This window comes from Balaenoptera musculus, chromosome X (genome assembly GCF_009873245.2).
Source record: "Balaenoptera musculus isolate JJ_BM4_2016_0621 chromosome X, mBalMus1.pri.v3, whole genome shotgun sequence".
NCBI classification, from domain to species: Eukaryota; Metazoa; Chordata; class Mammalia; order Artiodactyla; family Balaenopteridae; genus Balaenoptera; species Balaenoptera musculus.
In genome coordinates, this window is record NC_045806.1 from 47,543,559 (window position 1) to 47,557,386 (window position 13,828).

Genomic DNA, 13,828 nt, shown 5'->3' on the forward strand with positions numbered 1-13,828 from the left:
TCACTCCACTCTCTTCTTGCTTGCAGGTTTCTGAGGAGATGTGAGTTGTAATTCTTATCAGTTATCTTCTATAGATAAGGTGTGGGGGGTTTCTTTGGCTTCTCTAGAGATTTCTTTCTTTATCCTTGATTTTTATGTAATTTTAAAATGATATACTTAGGAGTAGTCTTTTTTTTTTTTTTTTCTTTTCTTGGCCTTTATCCTGCTTGGTGTTCTTTGAGCTTCCTGAATTTGTGAGTTGGTGTCTGACATGAAGTTAGGAAAAATTCTCAGTCGTTATTGCTTCAAATATTGCTTCCGCTTCTTTCTCTTTTTCTTCTCCTTCTGATATTCCCATTATGCATATATTACCCCTTTTGTAGTTATCCCACAGTCCTTGGATATTATTGTTATTCTTTTAGTCTTTTTTTCTCTTTGCTTTTCAGCTTTGGAAGTTTCTTTTTACATATCCTCCAGGTAAGAGATTCTTTCCTCAGCCAGGTCTACTCTACTAATGAGTGCAAACAAGGCGTTCTTCATTTTTGTTACAGTGCTTTTGATCTCAAGCATTTTTTTATTCTTCATTAAAAATTTCCATCTCTTTGCTTAGATCATGTATCTGTTATTGCATATTATCTATTTTTCCATTAGAGCTCTTAGTATACTAATCATAGTTATTTTAAATTCACAGTTGAGTAGTTCAAAAATTTCCCTCAGGTAGGCAAGGCACTGATAAAACTCCAGTAGGTTATGCTCCAGTAAAATAGATTCTCCTGATGAGAGGCCTTGTTAAGAAGAACATAAAGTTCTAGTTTATTTCAAAATGGTTACTTTTCCTCTCCCACTGCCAGTAGCAGGAGGTATTCACTGTGAGGACCTGGTAGAATTCCTGGGGATAAAACTCACAAAAATGTGGAGCCTCCCACTATGACTAGGCTGCTCTGGAGTTTTTAACTTTCAGATTTGTCCACACTGAGCCTCCAGCAAATTGTCAATTACAATTCAGGTTTTCCTACCTTGGTGGCAATTCCCACAGAGGTCTCTGTGTGGGTTTCTGCTCTGGAGAGTTATCATTCTCTGTATCCATCCATCTCTCTCTACAATTTTAATGGAAACAGTTTGCCCTGTGACTTCATTGTCTCTGATGAATCCAAGAAGTCTTGTAGGTTTTTCAGTTTGCTCAGCCTTTTACTTGTTGCTAGTATTGTGTAGCAATTCATAAGCTCCTTACATGCTGGGCAGGAAACCAGAAGTCCCTCCATTAGACTTTCATTCATCAAATACTTAAGTCTAGTTAACTGAAAGATTATTTCCTGATATTTCAAGCAAAGGAGTGGGAATGGGGAAGAAAGAGCTGCCCACAGGATGTAGGAATAAGCTCATGGGACTCTGGGCAGTAACAGTGAGCTATGGGAACAGAGGAAGAAGGGAAGGGTGGAGGAGAAGAAAGGCAGGGAAGTTATGAGGGACACTTTGGAATTGGAGACCCATGGGTGTGGTTGAGGATAAGGTGACTAGAATGAATTTAGGGAATAAAAGGAAACACATCTTATTGGATCTTAGGGGCTCTATATTACTTTTTCTTGCTGAGATGGATGGTTAAAAAAATATGGGGTGGTATCTGGACAGATGGAATGCTGATATGTTTGTATGTGTGTGTATAAGTGTGTATGAGTATAGTGAAGCTGAGGTGTTAGATATAAGCATCCGACAGATATAAGCATCCGACAGGCAGTTGTACCTGAAATAAAGGAATGTTTGTATCTCTAGTGTCTAACACAGTTTCTGGCACTGTTCAATAAATATTTGTTGCACGAACGCATGAATAACTCCACAGAGCTTAATCAACACCTTCGGAAAAGAACCTATAATAAAAAGTTTAAAAATTAACTTGACATAAATAAAAAGTAACTTTCATCTCCTATCTATGTAAGACTCTTTAATGAAAATGTAAAAATAAGCACCAATGATACTTGGGTGAAAACCAGAATCTTAACTTCTAGACCGTATAGGAATGCATTGTATCAACAGTCTTATTTATTCTCTGGAATCAACTCTTAATTTGGTTTAGTCCCTCAATCTTTTTCAAATCCCTTTCTTCCACTCCCATCCTCCTACCTCTATTCCTCTTCTTTCCTCTTCTCCTTTCTTATTTCTTCCTTCCCTTTCCCCATCTCCCGACTTCTTCCCCTTTTCTTCTACCTCTATTCCTTTTCTTTCCTCTTCTCCTTTCTTCTCTCTTCCTTCCCTTTCCCCATCTCCCGACTTCTTCCCCTTTTCTTCTTCATCCCTTCTCCATTTCTTCACCTTTTCCACATGGAACTTGAGGGAGGTAGTGAGAAAGGGCAAAAGTGTGATGGTTTGGAGAAGGAAATGGAGACTAGCATCAGGGAGACAGTGACTTTCTATAAAAGAGTGGTTTAAGGGAGCAATGTGGCTGGTGAACCCTGGTGTTAGTAGGGGTTGAAGGATATATTGAAAGCTGCCTTTACATAACAAGCACATATTATTATATTGAATGCTTTTTGAAGGATGAGATGACTGATGAAGTTTATTCCACCCACTCCAAACTCCTTTGAAACTGCCACTGTAGGAAAATCACTTATGAGGCTATTGCAATTATCCAGGGCAGATATTATAACAGCTGGAACAAAAACAGCAGCAGTAAGTATAGGGAGGAGCATAGAGATTGTAGAAAATGGACTAACGAGAATTGCAGAAGTCTCAGCACATAACTCTGTCCAAACCCCTGCACCAAGAGACTTGCCAAGCCCCTAGGGTGACCCCCAATTCCCCATTGACCCCACCCCTACCCCCATTAAAAAGCCTGCTTGAGAAATCTCAACACTGCAAGGACAATTTTCTGTTTGGTCCAGCCTGATGACAGGACCCTGACCTACTTTTTTTAGAGCATTTACTCAAAAGAGCTTACAACTGTGAATATGTATCCGCTACAACTCAGAAGTGTCTTTCTCAAGGATCTGAGAGCCATTCCTCTGAAACGTAATCATCAGGAAGGATAGGTGAGGGAGATTAAGAGGTACAAACTTCCAGCTGCCAACAAATGAGTCATGGGTATGAAATGTACAGTGTGGGGAATATAGTCAATAACTATGTAAAATCTTTGTATGGTGACATACAAAGATTTGTATGGACTTCCCATGGAGATCATTTTAAAATGCATAGAAATAGCGAATCGCTATGTTGTGTAACAGAAACTAACATAGTGTTGTAGGTCAATTATACTTAAAAAACAGCAACCTAAATGTCCATTAATAGATGGATGGATAAAGAAGATGTGGTACATATATACAATGGAATATTACTCAGTCATTAAAAGGAATGAAATTGGGTCATTTATAGAGACGTGGATGGACCTGGAGACTGACTTACAGAGTGAAGTAAGTCAGAAAGAGAAAAACAAATATCATATATTAACGCATATATGTGGAATCTAGAAAAATGGCACAGATGAACCTATTTGCAAAGCAGAAATAGAGACACAGACGTAGAGAATAAACATATGGACACCAAGGGGGGAAAGGCAGGGTGGGATGAATTGGGAGATCCGGATTGACATATATACACTGCTATGTATAAAATAGATAACTAATGAGAACCTGCTGTATAGCACAGGGAACTCTACTCAGTGTTCTGTGGTGACCTAAATGGGAAGGAAATCCAAAAAGGAGGGGATATATGTATATGTATAGCTGATTCACTTCACTGTACAGCAGAAACTAACACAACATTGTAAAGCAACTATACCCCAACAAATAAAGTAAGTAAGTAAGTCAACTGATTAGGAATGGTAATTACATCTGCAAAACTCCCTTCAGAGCAACAACTGAAGATTCGTTTGACTGGGAGAAGCTGTGTGTGTGTGCACGCGTGCACACGTGCACACGGCTACTTTCATTCTTCAAACCATTGCAAAAGAATATTTTTTGAACTGTCCTTTATTCCCCATCCAGGCACATACTAGAAAGAATTCTTGGGAGCATAGTTTAGCCTAGAGAAATTGACACACTGCAAAGTCATTATCGACCCTCAATTTGGGATGTGTCTCTCCTATCTGTCCTGCATCTATCAATCTCCCTTCAGCTTCTGTTCTGAAGAGGATATACAGCCTCTTACTACCAAGTATATTTTGCTTCTTCCAGAGTACCAGCGATAGCAGGAATGTCATGAATTTGAAGGATAACAAGTGGTCAGAGATGGTAAGGAGCATACTGTGCATAGTTCTCAGTAATAAACAAAACAGAAAATGTTTAACATTTCATTTTGAGTGGGATCTTATATCTTACCTCTCTAAATTTATTCCCTGCCATGCTTGTTGCTTACTGTCTTGCTGCCAAACTGAAAGCACTTGTCTGTTTTCCACCTGTGGGAGGCCTTTGCCCATTCTATTCCCCTGGCCTGGCATGCTAGCTACAGAATTTCACAGGACTTTCTCCATTGGTTCATTCAGGTCTGATCTATGATCACATCCATGTTGGTCTCTCTTTATGCTTTCATACTACTTCATTGTTATTTATTTCTAGAACTAATTACTACTTTAAATTTCATTATATGTTGGCTTACTGCATTATTTTCTGCTCTCCCTCTCCAATTAAAGCTCCTTGAAAGTGGGAGATGTCTCTCTTTAGTTCAACATTGTATGTCTAGCAATCAGAACTTTACTTAGCACTGTCAGTAGAATGTGCTTCATTCTGAGGTTTAGCTTAAATGAATGAGTGATTGAAAGTTCTCAAACATTAATGGAAGAATTCCTAGGCATTTATATATCTTAATATGGAATAGATAACTTAAAATTTTTCAATGAATAATATTTCACTAATGCTAATAAGACAACCAAAGGCAGTTTTTTTAATATTAAAAAGATGTTTCACAGCTCATTATATTTTGAAAAAGTTTTTTGAATATAGAATGATTATTTACTTATTATTGGGAATTTTTAGTATCCTAAATAGTAACTCTGAGTTGGAAAAATTCAGAGACCCAAGTTGGATCATAGTTCCATCACTTCTCAACTATGTGACTGTGAGCAAAATTAGCCTCAGGCTTTATTGTCTTTCAAGTGGGGATAATATTGGACACATTTTAATGAGGATTACTTGAGGTCCACATACAGTAAATCCTCAATGAATGCTATCTACCTATTCATTTCTTATCAATTGTAATATAGAAAATCTTCTAGATTTTCATAAAGAAGTTAAATATAATCTTATTTAATAATTAGTATTTAGAACAGGCTGCCTATAGAATACGGATAACAGCATCCTTTCATTGCATTGAATATTTAATTTTAAATGATGTGCCTAATTTTATTTTTTATTAAAACATTTTGCATGGCACAACCACGAGAATGGCTAAATTAAAAGAAATTTCAGAAAAAAAACAAGTGTCAGTGCCAAATATCAAGAATATGAAGCTAACTAGATACTCACCCAGAGGCCATGTGTCCCATCTTGCTGTGATACTCTAGAGTGACACCTGTTGTTATGGTATAAGTAATAGCATCTCCTTTCATTCTCAAAAGTATATTGGTTTGGCTTGTGAATTTTATTGTTGCCTTAATTGAAATAAACAACATTAAGGTTGGGAAGAGAGACCTAACTATAGATATTTCAGAGATTAAAAAAAGATTAAAAGGATATTATGGACAATTGCATACCTGTGTATTAGAGAATTTAGATGAAATAGATATATTCATTTTAAAGCAATATGTTAAAATTGACAACTATATATATAAAACTTTATAAATGTAAGACCTATAACTATATATATATAATGTATATTATATACACATATGTAATATATATAGTATATATATACAATTTGAATAGTTTTAAAAATCATTAGAGAAGTTGAATGTGTTAAACGTCTTCTGACAAAGAAAATACCTGAGATGGTAATATCCAAGAATAAATAATCCAATTTTAATATAATCCTCACAGAGAGAGAAAAAGAAATAATCTCTCAATCTTCATGAGGCAAACATAACTTTAATAATAACATTAGATAAGGATAATCTAAAACAACAAAAAAAGAGAAACTAAAAAAACACCCTTACTTGAGAACATAGGTACAAAATCCTAAACAAAATATTGGCAAAGCAAATATAAATATTTTTCTTCATAAAAATCCAAAGGGGTGATTTAATGGACATATATAACACATAACTCCCCCCCAAATAGAAGAATACACATTGTTTTCAATAACAAATTGCTTATCTCCAGTCTAAGTCTTTCCTCTTAGATAAAATCTACAAATTAAACTCTTCATTAGAGTGATCTGATTGGATAAAACTGTAAGCCCATCAAATTCAAAATTTCCATAACTGCATTTATCAGACGATAATTAATAAATCTTTCTCACATCCTCTTTTTTCCTACATCAACCAGTTCACCAAGCAAGAACTCTTGAAGTCATCATAAAATACTTCTATCCCTAGGCCAGAGACTTCCAATTGGTTACTGAGTCCTGCCAGTTCTATTGTTGACATGGCTCCATCTCCAGTGGTAATACCTCAGTAGGACCCTTGTTATTACCATGTAGACCAGCGTTCCCCAACCTTTTTGGCACCAGGCGTTGGGGACCCCTGATGTAGACCACTGCAGCCACCTTTGATGTCATCATCCTCTTACCCATTTTACCCAGTCTTGAAACTCCTGCAGATTTATCTCTTTAATATGTGAATCTGATCATTGCTGTCTACTTAAAACCTTTTTGTGTTTTTCTATCCCCTTCAGTATTAAAATCTAATGTCAACATAATATTTAGTGGGTTTCTGGCCCCTGACTTCTAGATATGTTACCATATTCCTATACACTATGCTCTACTAATACTAAATTACTTGTAACACCTAAAACATAGCATATTAATTTATGTTTCTTGCTTTTGCAAATGCTTCTTTTGCTTGTAATATTCTTTTTTCTTTCTTAAATGGTTGATCCATATTTTCTTCAAAGAAGCCAATCACAGGAATCATCTACTTCGAGATTCTTCCCAACTATTTTTAACGTTTCTCATGAAACCTCCTTTCCCCCTTTTCCATTCCTACTGTACTTATCACACTATAGTTTAATTTTCTTTTTATTTATTTTTTCCTATCTAGACTGAAAGCTCCTTGAAAGAAGGGATCATGGCTTGATCTCTGTGTTCACAGTGCCTAGCATATGCACTCAATGAAGATTTGTTGAATAAGTGACAAATGAATATAAAGAAGTAGAATATGAAAGCATATGTACTAGTATACATATGTACAGTCAAAATTTTGAAAGTGATTCTTTCTGTTTTGACTAAATATGAGATAATTTTTCCTTTTAGTACCCTCCTTAGTTTGTATTTTGAGAAATAATGTGTACATATGCAGTTCTTAAGGTGGAAAAATCATTAATATAAAAATTCACTGTTGAATGAGTTAAAACAAACAAACTCAGCAAAAGAGATCAGATTTGTTGTTACAGAGACCAGGTGAGGCGGGAAGTGGGGGGGAGGAGGAATTGGATGAAGGCTGTCAAAACGTACAAACTTCCAGTTATAAGACAAGTAAGTACTAAGGATGTAATGTACAACATGATAAATATAATTAACACTGCTGTCATACTTGAAAGTTGTTAAGAGAGTAAATTTTAAGAGTTCTCATCAAAAGAAAATTTTTTTTCTATTTCTTTAATTTGGTATCTATATGAGATGAAGGATGTTCACTAAACTTATCGTGGTCATCATTTCATGCTGTATGTAAGTCAAATCATTATGCTGCAATAAAGATGTTTAAAGAAAAAAAAAATCATTATGCTGTACACCTTAAACTTATACAGTGCTGTGTGCCAATTACATCTAAATAAAACTGGAAGAAAAAAAAATAATAAAATGACTTCCTGGTTTGGGACTCAGGGTCTTTCACCACACAGGGAAAATTAGAATAGGAGCTGGTTTGGGGTCGGGTGGTAGAGAGGAGGAAGAATATTTAGCAAGTGATAGGGCTAAGGAATCATGGTCAGAATACAATGAATTTTTCTTGAGGCATGTCAGTTGTGGTAAGAAAGGATCATATAGGAGGGTAAATGGGGACGTCTGGGGGCAAGACAGCACCCCATTTTTGTCCAGTTTCCCTTTCCTTCCTTCTTTCCTTCCTTCTCTCCCTCCAGTCCTTCTTTCCTTTCTTTTCAAGGAATATGTACATGTGGTTTAAATACATAAATATATGAATATATATATATCACATATATATGTGGTTTAAATATATATATATAAATATATATATATATATCACAAAAGGGAATAAGATGAAAAGCAACAGTCCCCTCACTTCCTATCTCCTGCCCCTCTCCAGAAGCAACCCCTTTAAACTACTTCAGCCGTTTTTTCTTGTAGTCTCTGTATCTAAATACAGTATGTATATGCCTACCAGTAGTCCTTCAATCATCAACTCTAGATTTTGTCTATTGACTTTTACTATGGTGTACGATAATTCATTTCCCTTTCAGTTTTAAAGTGGGGAGATAAGTTAAGTCCTAAATTTCCTGATGAATCCCTGATTCCAGCAATAATTACTTTTATTGAGCACTACGTGAAAGACACAGTTGTAATCACTTTGGATGTATTAACTCATTTAATTACAAGCTCGGTTACAAGGACGGGGCTAATAACAAAAACAGGAAAACAAAGACTTAAAAAACAGCGAGAAAAAAAGACAATGCTAGGCCTTCCCCACTGAAAAACGTTAAGGGTGAATGAAATAGCAGTTAGAAAAAAAAAAAAAGGCCAGCTTTGAGGCACTAAAATTGCAACCGGCTCCTTTAATTCCCCCCGGCAGGCGGGGCGTGGCGCCAGATGGCCTACAACGAAGGCCCCTTCAAGCTGGCAGCGCCCTACCAAGCCTGTGGCTTTGTAAGAGCCCGGGCCACGTGACGGCGACAGGCGGCGCTCTGTCTTTCTCCGCGCAATCTCTATGGTATTCTTCTCAGCCCACCGCCCCTAGGGAAGCGGCAGTCACGTGACAAACTCCGGGTTTACGGCAGGTGTCCACGTGATCCTGGCCTGCAGTAGGGTGGCTGCGGTGAGGTACCTGCGCTCGTGAAGGGTGGGCGGTTAGGTCGTAGCCGCCGCAGCCTCCGGCGGACTCTCCCGAACGGCCAGGCTGGGGAAAAACGAGCCGACTGAGGCATTCATCGCTTAGTGCCTACGGCACGGGTCTGTTCTTTATGCCACCTCCGCCTTCCTCCTCCCCACCTCTTTGCGGGTGAAGTCCCCTTTGGGTTTCGAGACCTTGGGGCCTGAGGCCCAAACTCGAAACGAACCCCCCACCCATCCCTCTTTCTTTCTCATCCTCCATCTCTTCCTTTGCATCACCGAATCACTTAGCCGTTGAGCTGGCCAGCTCGGCGGTGCCTTAAGGCCAAGTTCGAGGCGGTAAAGGTAACGGTGGGGAAAGCAGCCCCCCAGTGGACAAAGGTGGAGGCAAGACTAGAGCAGGCCTAAGGGCCGCAGGCAACGAGAATAGGCGGCTGAGGGGGTGAACAGGAAAAAAAAAAAGAGTACTGCGGATTTAGAAGGGACTGGAAAGGACTTGTTGCACGATGGAAGAATCTGACTCTGAGAAAAAGATGGAGAAAGAGAATCTGGGGACGAGAATGGATCCTCCCATAGGGGAAACGGAAGGATCGCTTGGGTGGGTGAAGGGTATTAAGTCAAACCTGGAAGGGAGGGGGCAGGGGGGACGTCCTAACTGAAGAGAGTATTGTGAATTAGAATACCCCACCTATGATAAATTCTTTAGATTTACCAGTAAGGTTGCTTTTGGTGATTGGATAAACTAGCTAGAGGTCTGGTTGCTAACTGGGGAGAAACAATCCTTAGGACAGGCCTGATATCACTCCGGGGAGGGGGAAGTGTTCTAATTGAGGAGGCAGTTCTGAATTGCTTTGAATTGTCAATAAAGGAGATTTTACGTCATCATGTTGCAGATAAGAAGACTAGGAAGAGGGTTGGCTTTTCCTGGGCAGAGATCAGTGGCTCAAGAGTGCTTTCTGTGCCAGTTTATACCTGAATTTGAGAATTTATATGCTTTGTGCCTGTGATGAGTGAAATATGACTTGGAAGGACAGCTGAAGGACTTAAGATTTTTAGAAATATGCTGACTTTGAAAAACAGGATATTCAAATATGACAATATTGTTTGATTTATTAAAGCATTTGTAAATATTGCTTTGGTAAATTTTTTAAGGTGATAAAAAATGGAATCTTGAATTTTAATGGCTCATTTATATTCCTAAATAAAAATTCCTAGGAGCTATTTCCTGAGCACATAATTAGGGGAGAGGGAGCATAAACCCAGTTTTATAATTTAGGAAAATGAGGGCCTCTACCTAACTGAGGTCCCACACACAGCTGTACTCAGCTGTTGTGCTAAATGTGCTCTTTTGCACCTCTACGTTAATTCCAATTTCTAAGGCAACTGGATCATGGAAACTCTGTCTTTTGGTTTATATCTGCAGGTGGGTGCTACCAAATACAGCCATGAAGAAAAAGGTAAGACGTGTTAGGTACATCAAAAACATGAAGGTAAAGGTAAGAAGTTACTGTTCAGGAAGTATATTTGTGGTCATATATGCCATCTTTCCTTGACTGTTGTAGGAACCTTCTACATGCTCTCCCTGACTCTTGTCCCCTTCTTTGCTATCAGATTTAATTTTTCTAATATAGAAATCTAACTAAGTCATTCACATACTTAAGAACTTTTTGTAACTTCCTGAAGCCCATAGAATACAATCCAAAAGATTTCATCTCATAGAATGCCCTTTAAAAATCTATTCCTGACTAAACCATCAGCCATACCTTTGCACCCTATCATAGCCATGCAGAATCTGTTTTTCTCCAAGTTTACAAATTAATTTGCATTTTGTGCAAGCCATACACACACACTACACAGGCCTCTGCCTGCACATTTATGTTGAACCCAACTCAAATGTTATCACTATTAGGTTTCATGTGAGTTCTCCAAATGGAATTGAACACTCCTTCCCTTGTGCTCTTATGGTACCGTGCCCCACCTTGGGGTTTAAGAAGAATCGATAAGGGCACAGTTCTAGAGTAAGTTTCTGAATCTTTTGGGCTTTCAGTTTCTCCATTTATAAAATGGTGATAATAAGGTTACCTGTCTCATAGAATTATTATGAAGTTTTTAAACAAGCAAATGCAGGTAGAGCACTTAGATTAGTACTTAATACAGTTAGCCTTGATAAGTCTTTCATAAGCTATTAAAGTAAGATTTCTTAAACAACAAAAGCTCATAACAAAGAATGAAATATTGCCATTTGCAGCAATATGGATGGACCTAGAGAATATTATGCTTAGTCAAATAAGTCAGAGAAAGACAAATGCTATATGATATCACTTATATATGGAATCTAAAAAATAATACAAATGAATCTGTATACAAAATAGAAACAGACTCACAGACATAGAAAACAAACTAGTGGTTACAAAGGGGAGAGAGACAAATTAGAGGTATGAGAGTAACAGACACAAACTACTATACACAAAATACATAAGCAACAAAGATTTACTGTATAGCACAGGGAATTATACCCAGTATCTTGTAATAACCTATAATGGAATATAATCTGCAAAATGAATCACTGCTGTACATCTGAAACTAACACAATATTGTAAATCAACTATACTTCAATTAACAAAAAAAAAAGAAATACACTGTATTTAGCCTTAACTTTATCTAATAAGTCAGTTATATAACTTCAGTTTGCTAAGGGAATGTTCTTGATGAGCTGGTCTAAAGTTGCTATCAACAAGGATGCCTAAAAATACCAGAAATTTGTAAATGATAAAGAATAAAAGCAAAACGTTTTTCTAACAACTTTAGACTATCTCCTCAGTAACGTTTCCTTAGTGAGATAAAGTTATATAGCTAAATAGATTAAGCCTGAGGCAGTATACTTTTATTAATACTCCCTATATTTGTAATTAGAAATTTTTATAAAATATCTTGGAATTGAAGATAGAACATGTACCCTCTCATTTGAAAATCAAGGTAATTGGAATTATATTTCATAAATTTTGAGTTAAAAAAGACTCTTAAAAGTTACCTCACCCAATTTCCCCCCTAGTGCAAGAATCTACAGCATCTTTGGTAGGTGTTTTTCTGTCTTTTTTAAATGCTGTCATTGACAAGAAGGTGTTTACCTTCACCCTTTCCACTGTTAAAAAATTGCTTGTTTTATATCTTTGTTTTGATAGCTTGCTCATTCTTTTGATGAACATATTTTGAGCATCTGTTATATGTTAGGCACTGAAGACTCAAAGGGGATTTTCCCTGCCATTCAGGCACTCAGAGTCTTGTGAGAGACCCAAAAAAAAAAAAAATTTGGATAACTGCAATGCATTATGGTCTTAGCAGTGTCATAAGAGTGTCATGGGAGGACAGAGGTGAAATACATCTAAGCCAGCCTAGGGCATTGGGATCAGAGAAGTTCTTGAGATGATTACTGAACCAAGAAGGGTAAGTGGAGCTTAGCTGAAGGAAGAAAAGGGAGTGGAAAGTTACTGGCAGAGAGTTCAGCATGAAAAAAAGACCTGGAGCAATCAAAGGGACTACAAGCAGTTCAGTTCAGTATGGCTGGACTTGACAAGTTCCAGGCTAGGAGGGTCAGAAGATGAAGGCAGAGGAGTAGATAAGCCAGATCAAGGAGGGTCTTATATGTAGTTTAAAGACTTGATCCTGTAGGTGATGGGATGCTCTTGAAAAGAAAAGAGTAATTAATGGAACAAAATCATGAAGGTAAGTAAAAGGGATGAAATTAAGGGCAGAGGTGGTAAGGTTGATCCTGAGGAGGAGAAAGAACTTTCAGTTATACTGAAATACCCTGCCAGATAGTTCAGTGCATAAAACATTACATTATGAGAGTTCCTCTCAAGTTGATATTTTGCTAACATAGTACTGAATGCATGATAGTATATATTAATAGCATAATAAATTCACTGTGATTCTATCACCAAGAGAATGTGTGACTCATGACAGGTAAGTGGCTGGCCTCTGGAATTCTCGGTACCTCTGCATTCACCACTGGTCAGAGAACTAGTCAGTTACAAGTATCCACTCTAGGTTATTAGTACTGTCACTTCAGTGAAACATCAAGTTCAAGAGAGAAATAGATCCCTTTAGACTTGATTTGCTCTTGATCGCTGACTTCTTTCCTTTCTTTTTTCCCATTTTGTCCTTAGGTGCTGTTGATGGGTAAAAGTGGGTCTGGTAAGACCAGCATGAGGTCTATTATCTTTGCAAATTATATTGCAAGAGACACACGTCGCCTTGGTGCAACAAGTAAGATGTTTTATCTTATTGTAAAGTCAGGTGATCTTAATAATTCGCATAACACACTTGGTTGCAGTAACTTGGGGATGCAGAGCTTGACAGATTTGTTTTTGAGCATGTTTCCTTTTTTTTCATTCCTTCTCAGAAGGATGTGACCTAATTCTGGTTACTACTGCTTGCTCTCTTGGGGAGGTTCTTTCCTTTCTAGGTTGCTTACCAAATGGGATAACCTTGTCCAACTTCGTTTTTATCCTGCTCTTTCTCTACAAGCATAGGGGTCCTTTTGTTTGTTCATTTTTTAGGAGGGGGAGGGTGTTTGTTTTTAACAGTTATTATATAAACAGAAATTAATTTATAGGCATTAACAAGCATAACATTAAAATCTAAGATTTTATAAAGCAGTAGTCCTAGTCTTCATTAAAAGGTAAATTGTTGGGTTTGGGAGGCTGTCAGAGGTAGGTTACCCAGATCTGTACTCTGCTACTTCTCTTCCTGGATACATATAGATGTT

The 13,828-nt window shown here is 37.4% G+C and overlaps 1 protein-coding gene across 1 annotated transcript in view; it reads left to right on the forward strand.

Annotated features, from left to right (window-relative positions):
- The first annotated feature begins 8,995 nt into the window (after nt 1–8,995).
- RRAGB (Ras related GTP binding B) overlaps nt 8,996–13,828 on the forward strand; it is a 58,793-nt gene continuing 53,960 nt past the window's right edge. Inside the window, exons 1-3 of the mRNA XM_036839277.1 lie at nt 8,996–9,658; nt 10,484–10,517; nt 13,227–13,435. Of these exons, the coding sequence (XP_036695172.1) occupies nt 9,567–9,658; nt 10,484–10,517; nt 13,227–13,435 (335 nt within the window). The 5' untranslated portion in view covers nt 8,996–9,566. The remainder of the gene's footprint in view (nt 9,659–10,483; nt 10,518–13,226; nt 13,436–13,828) is intronic.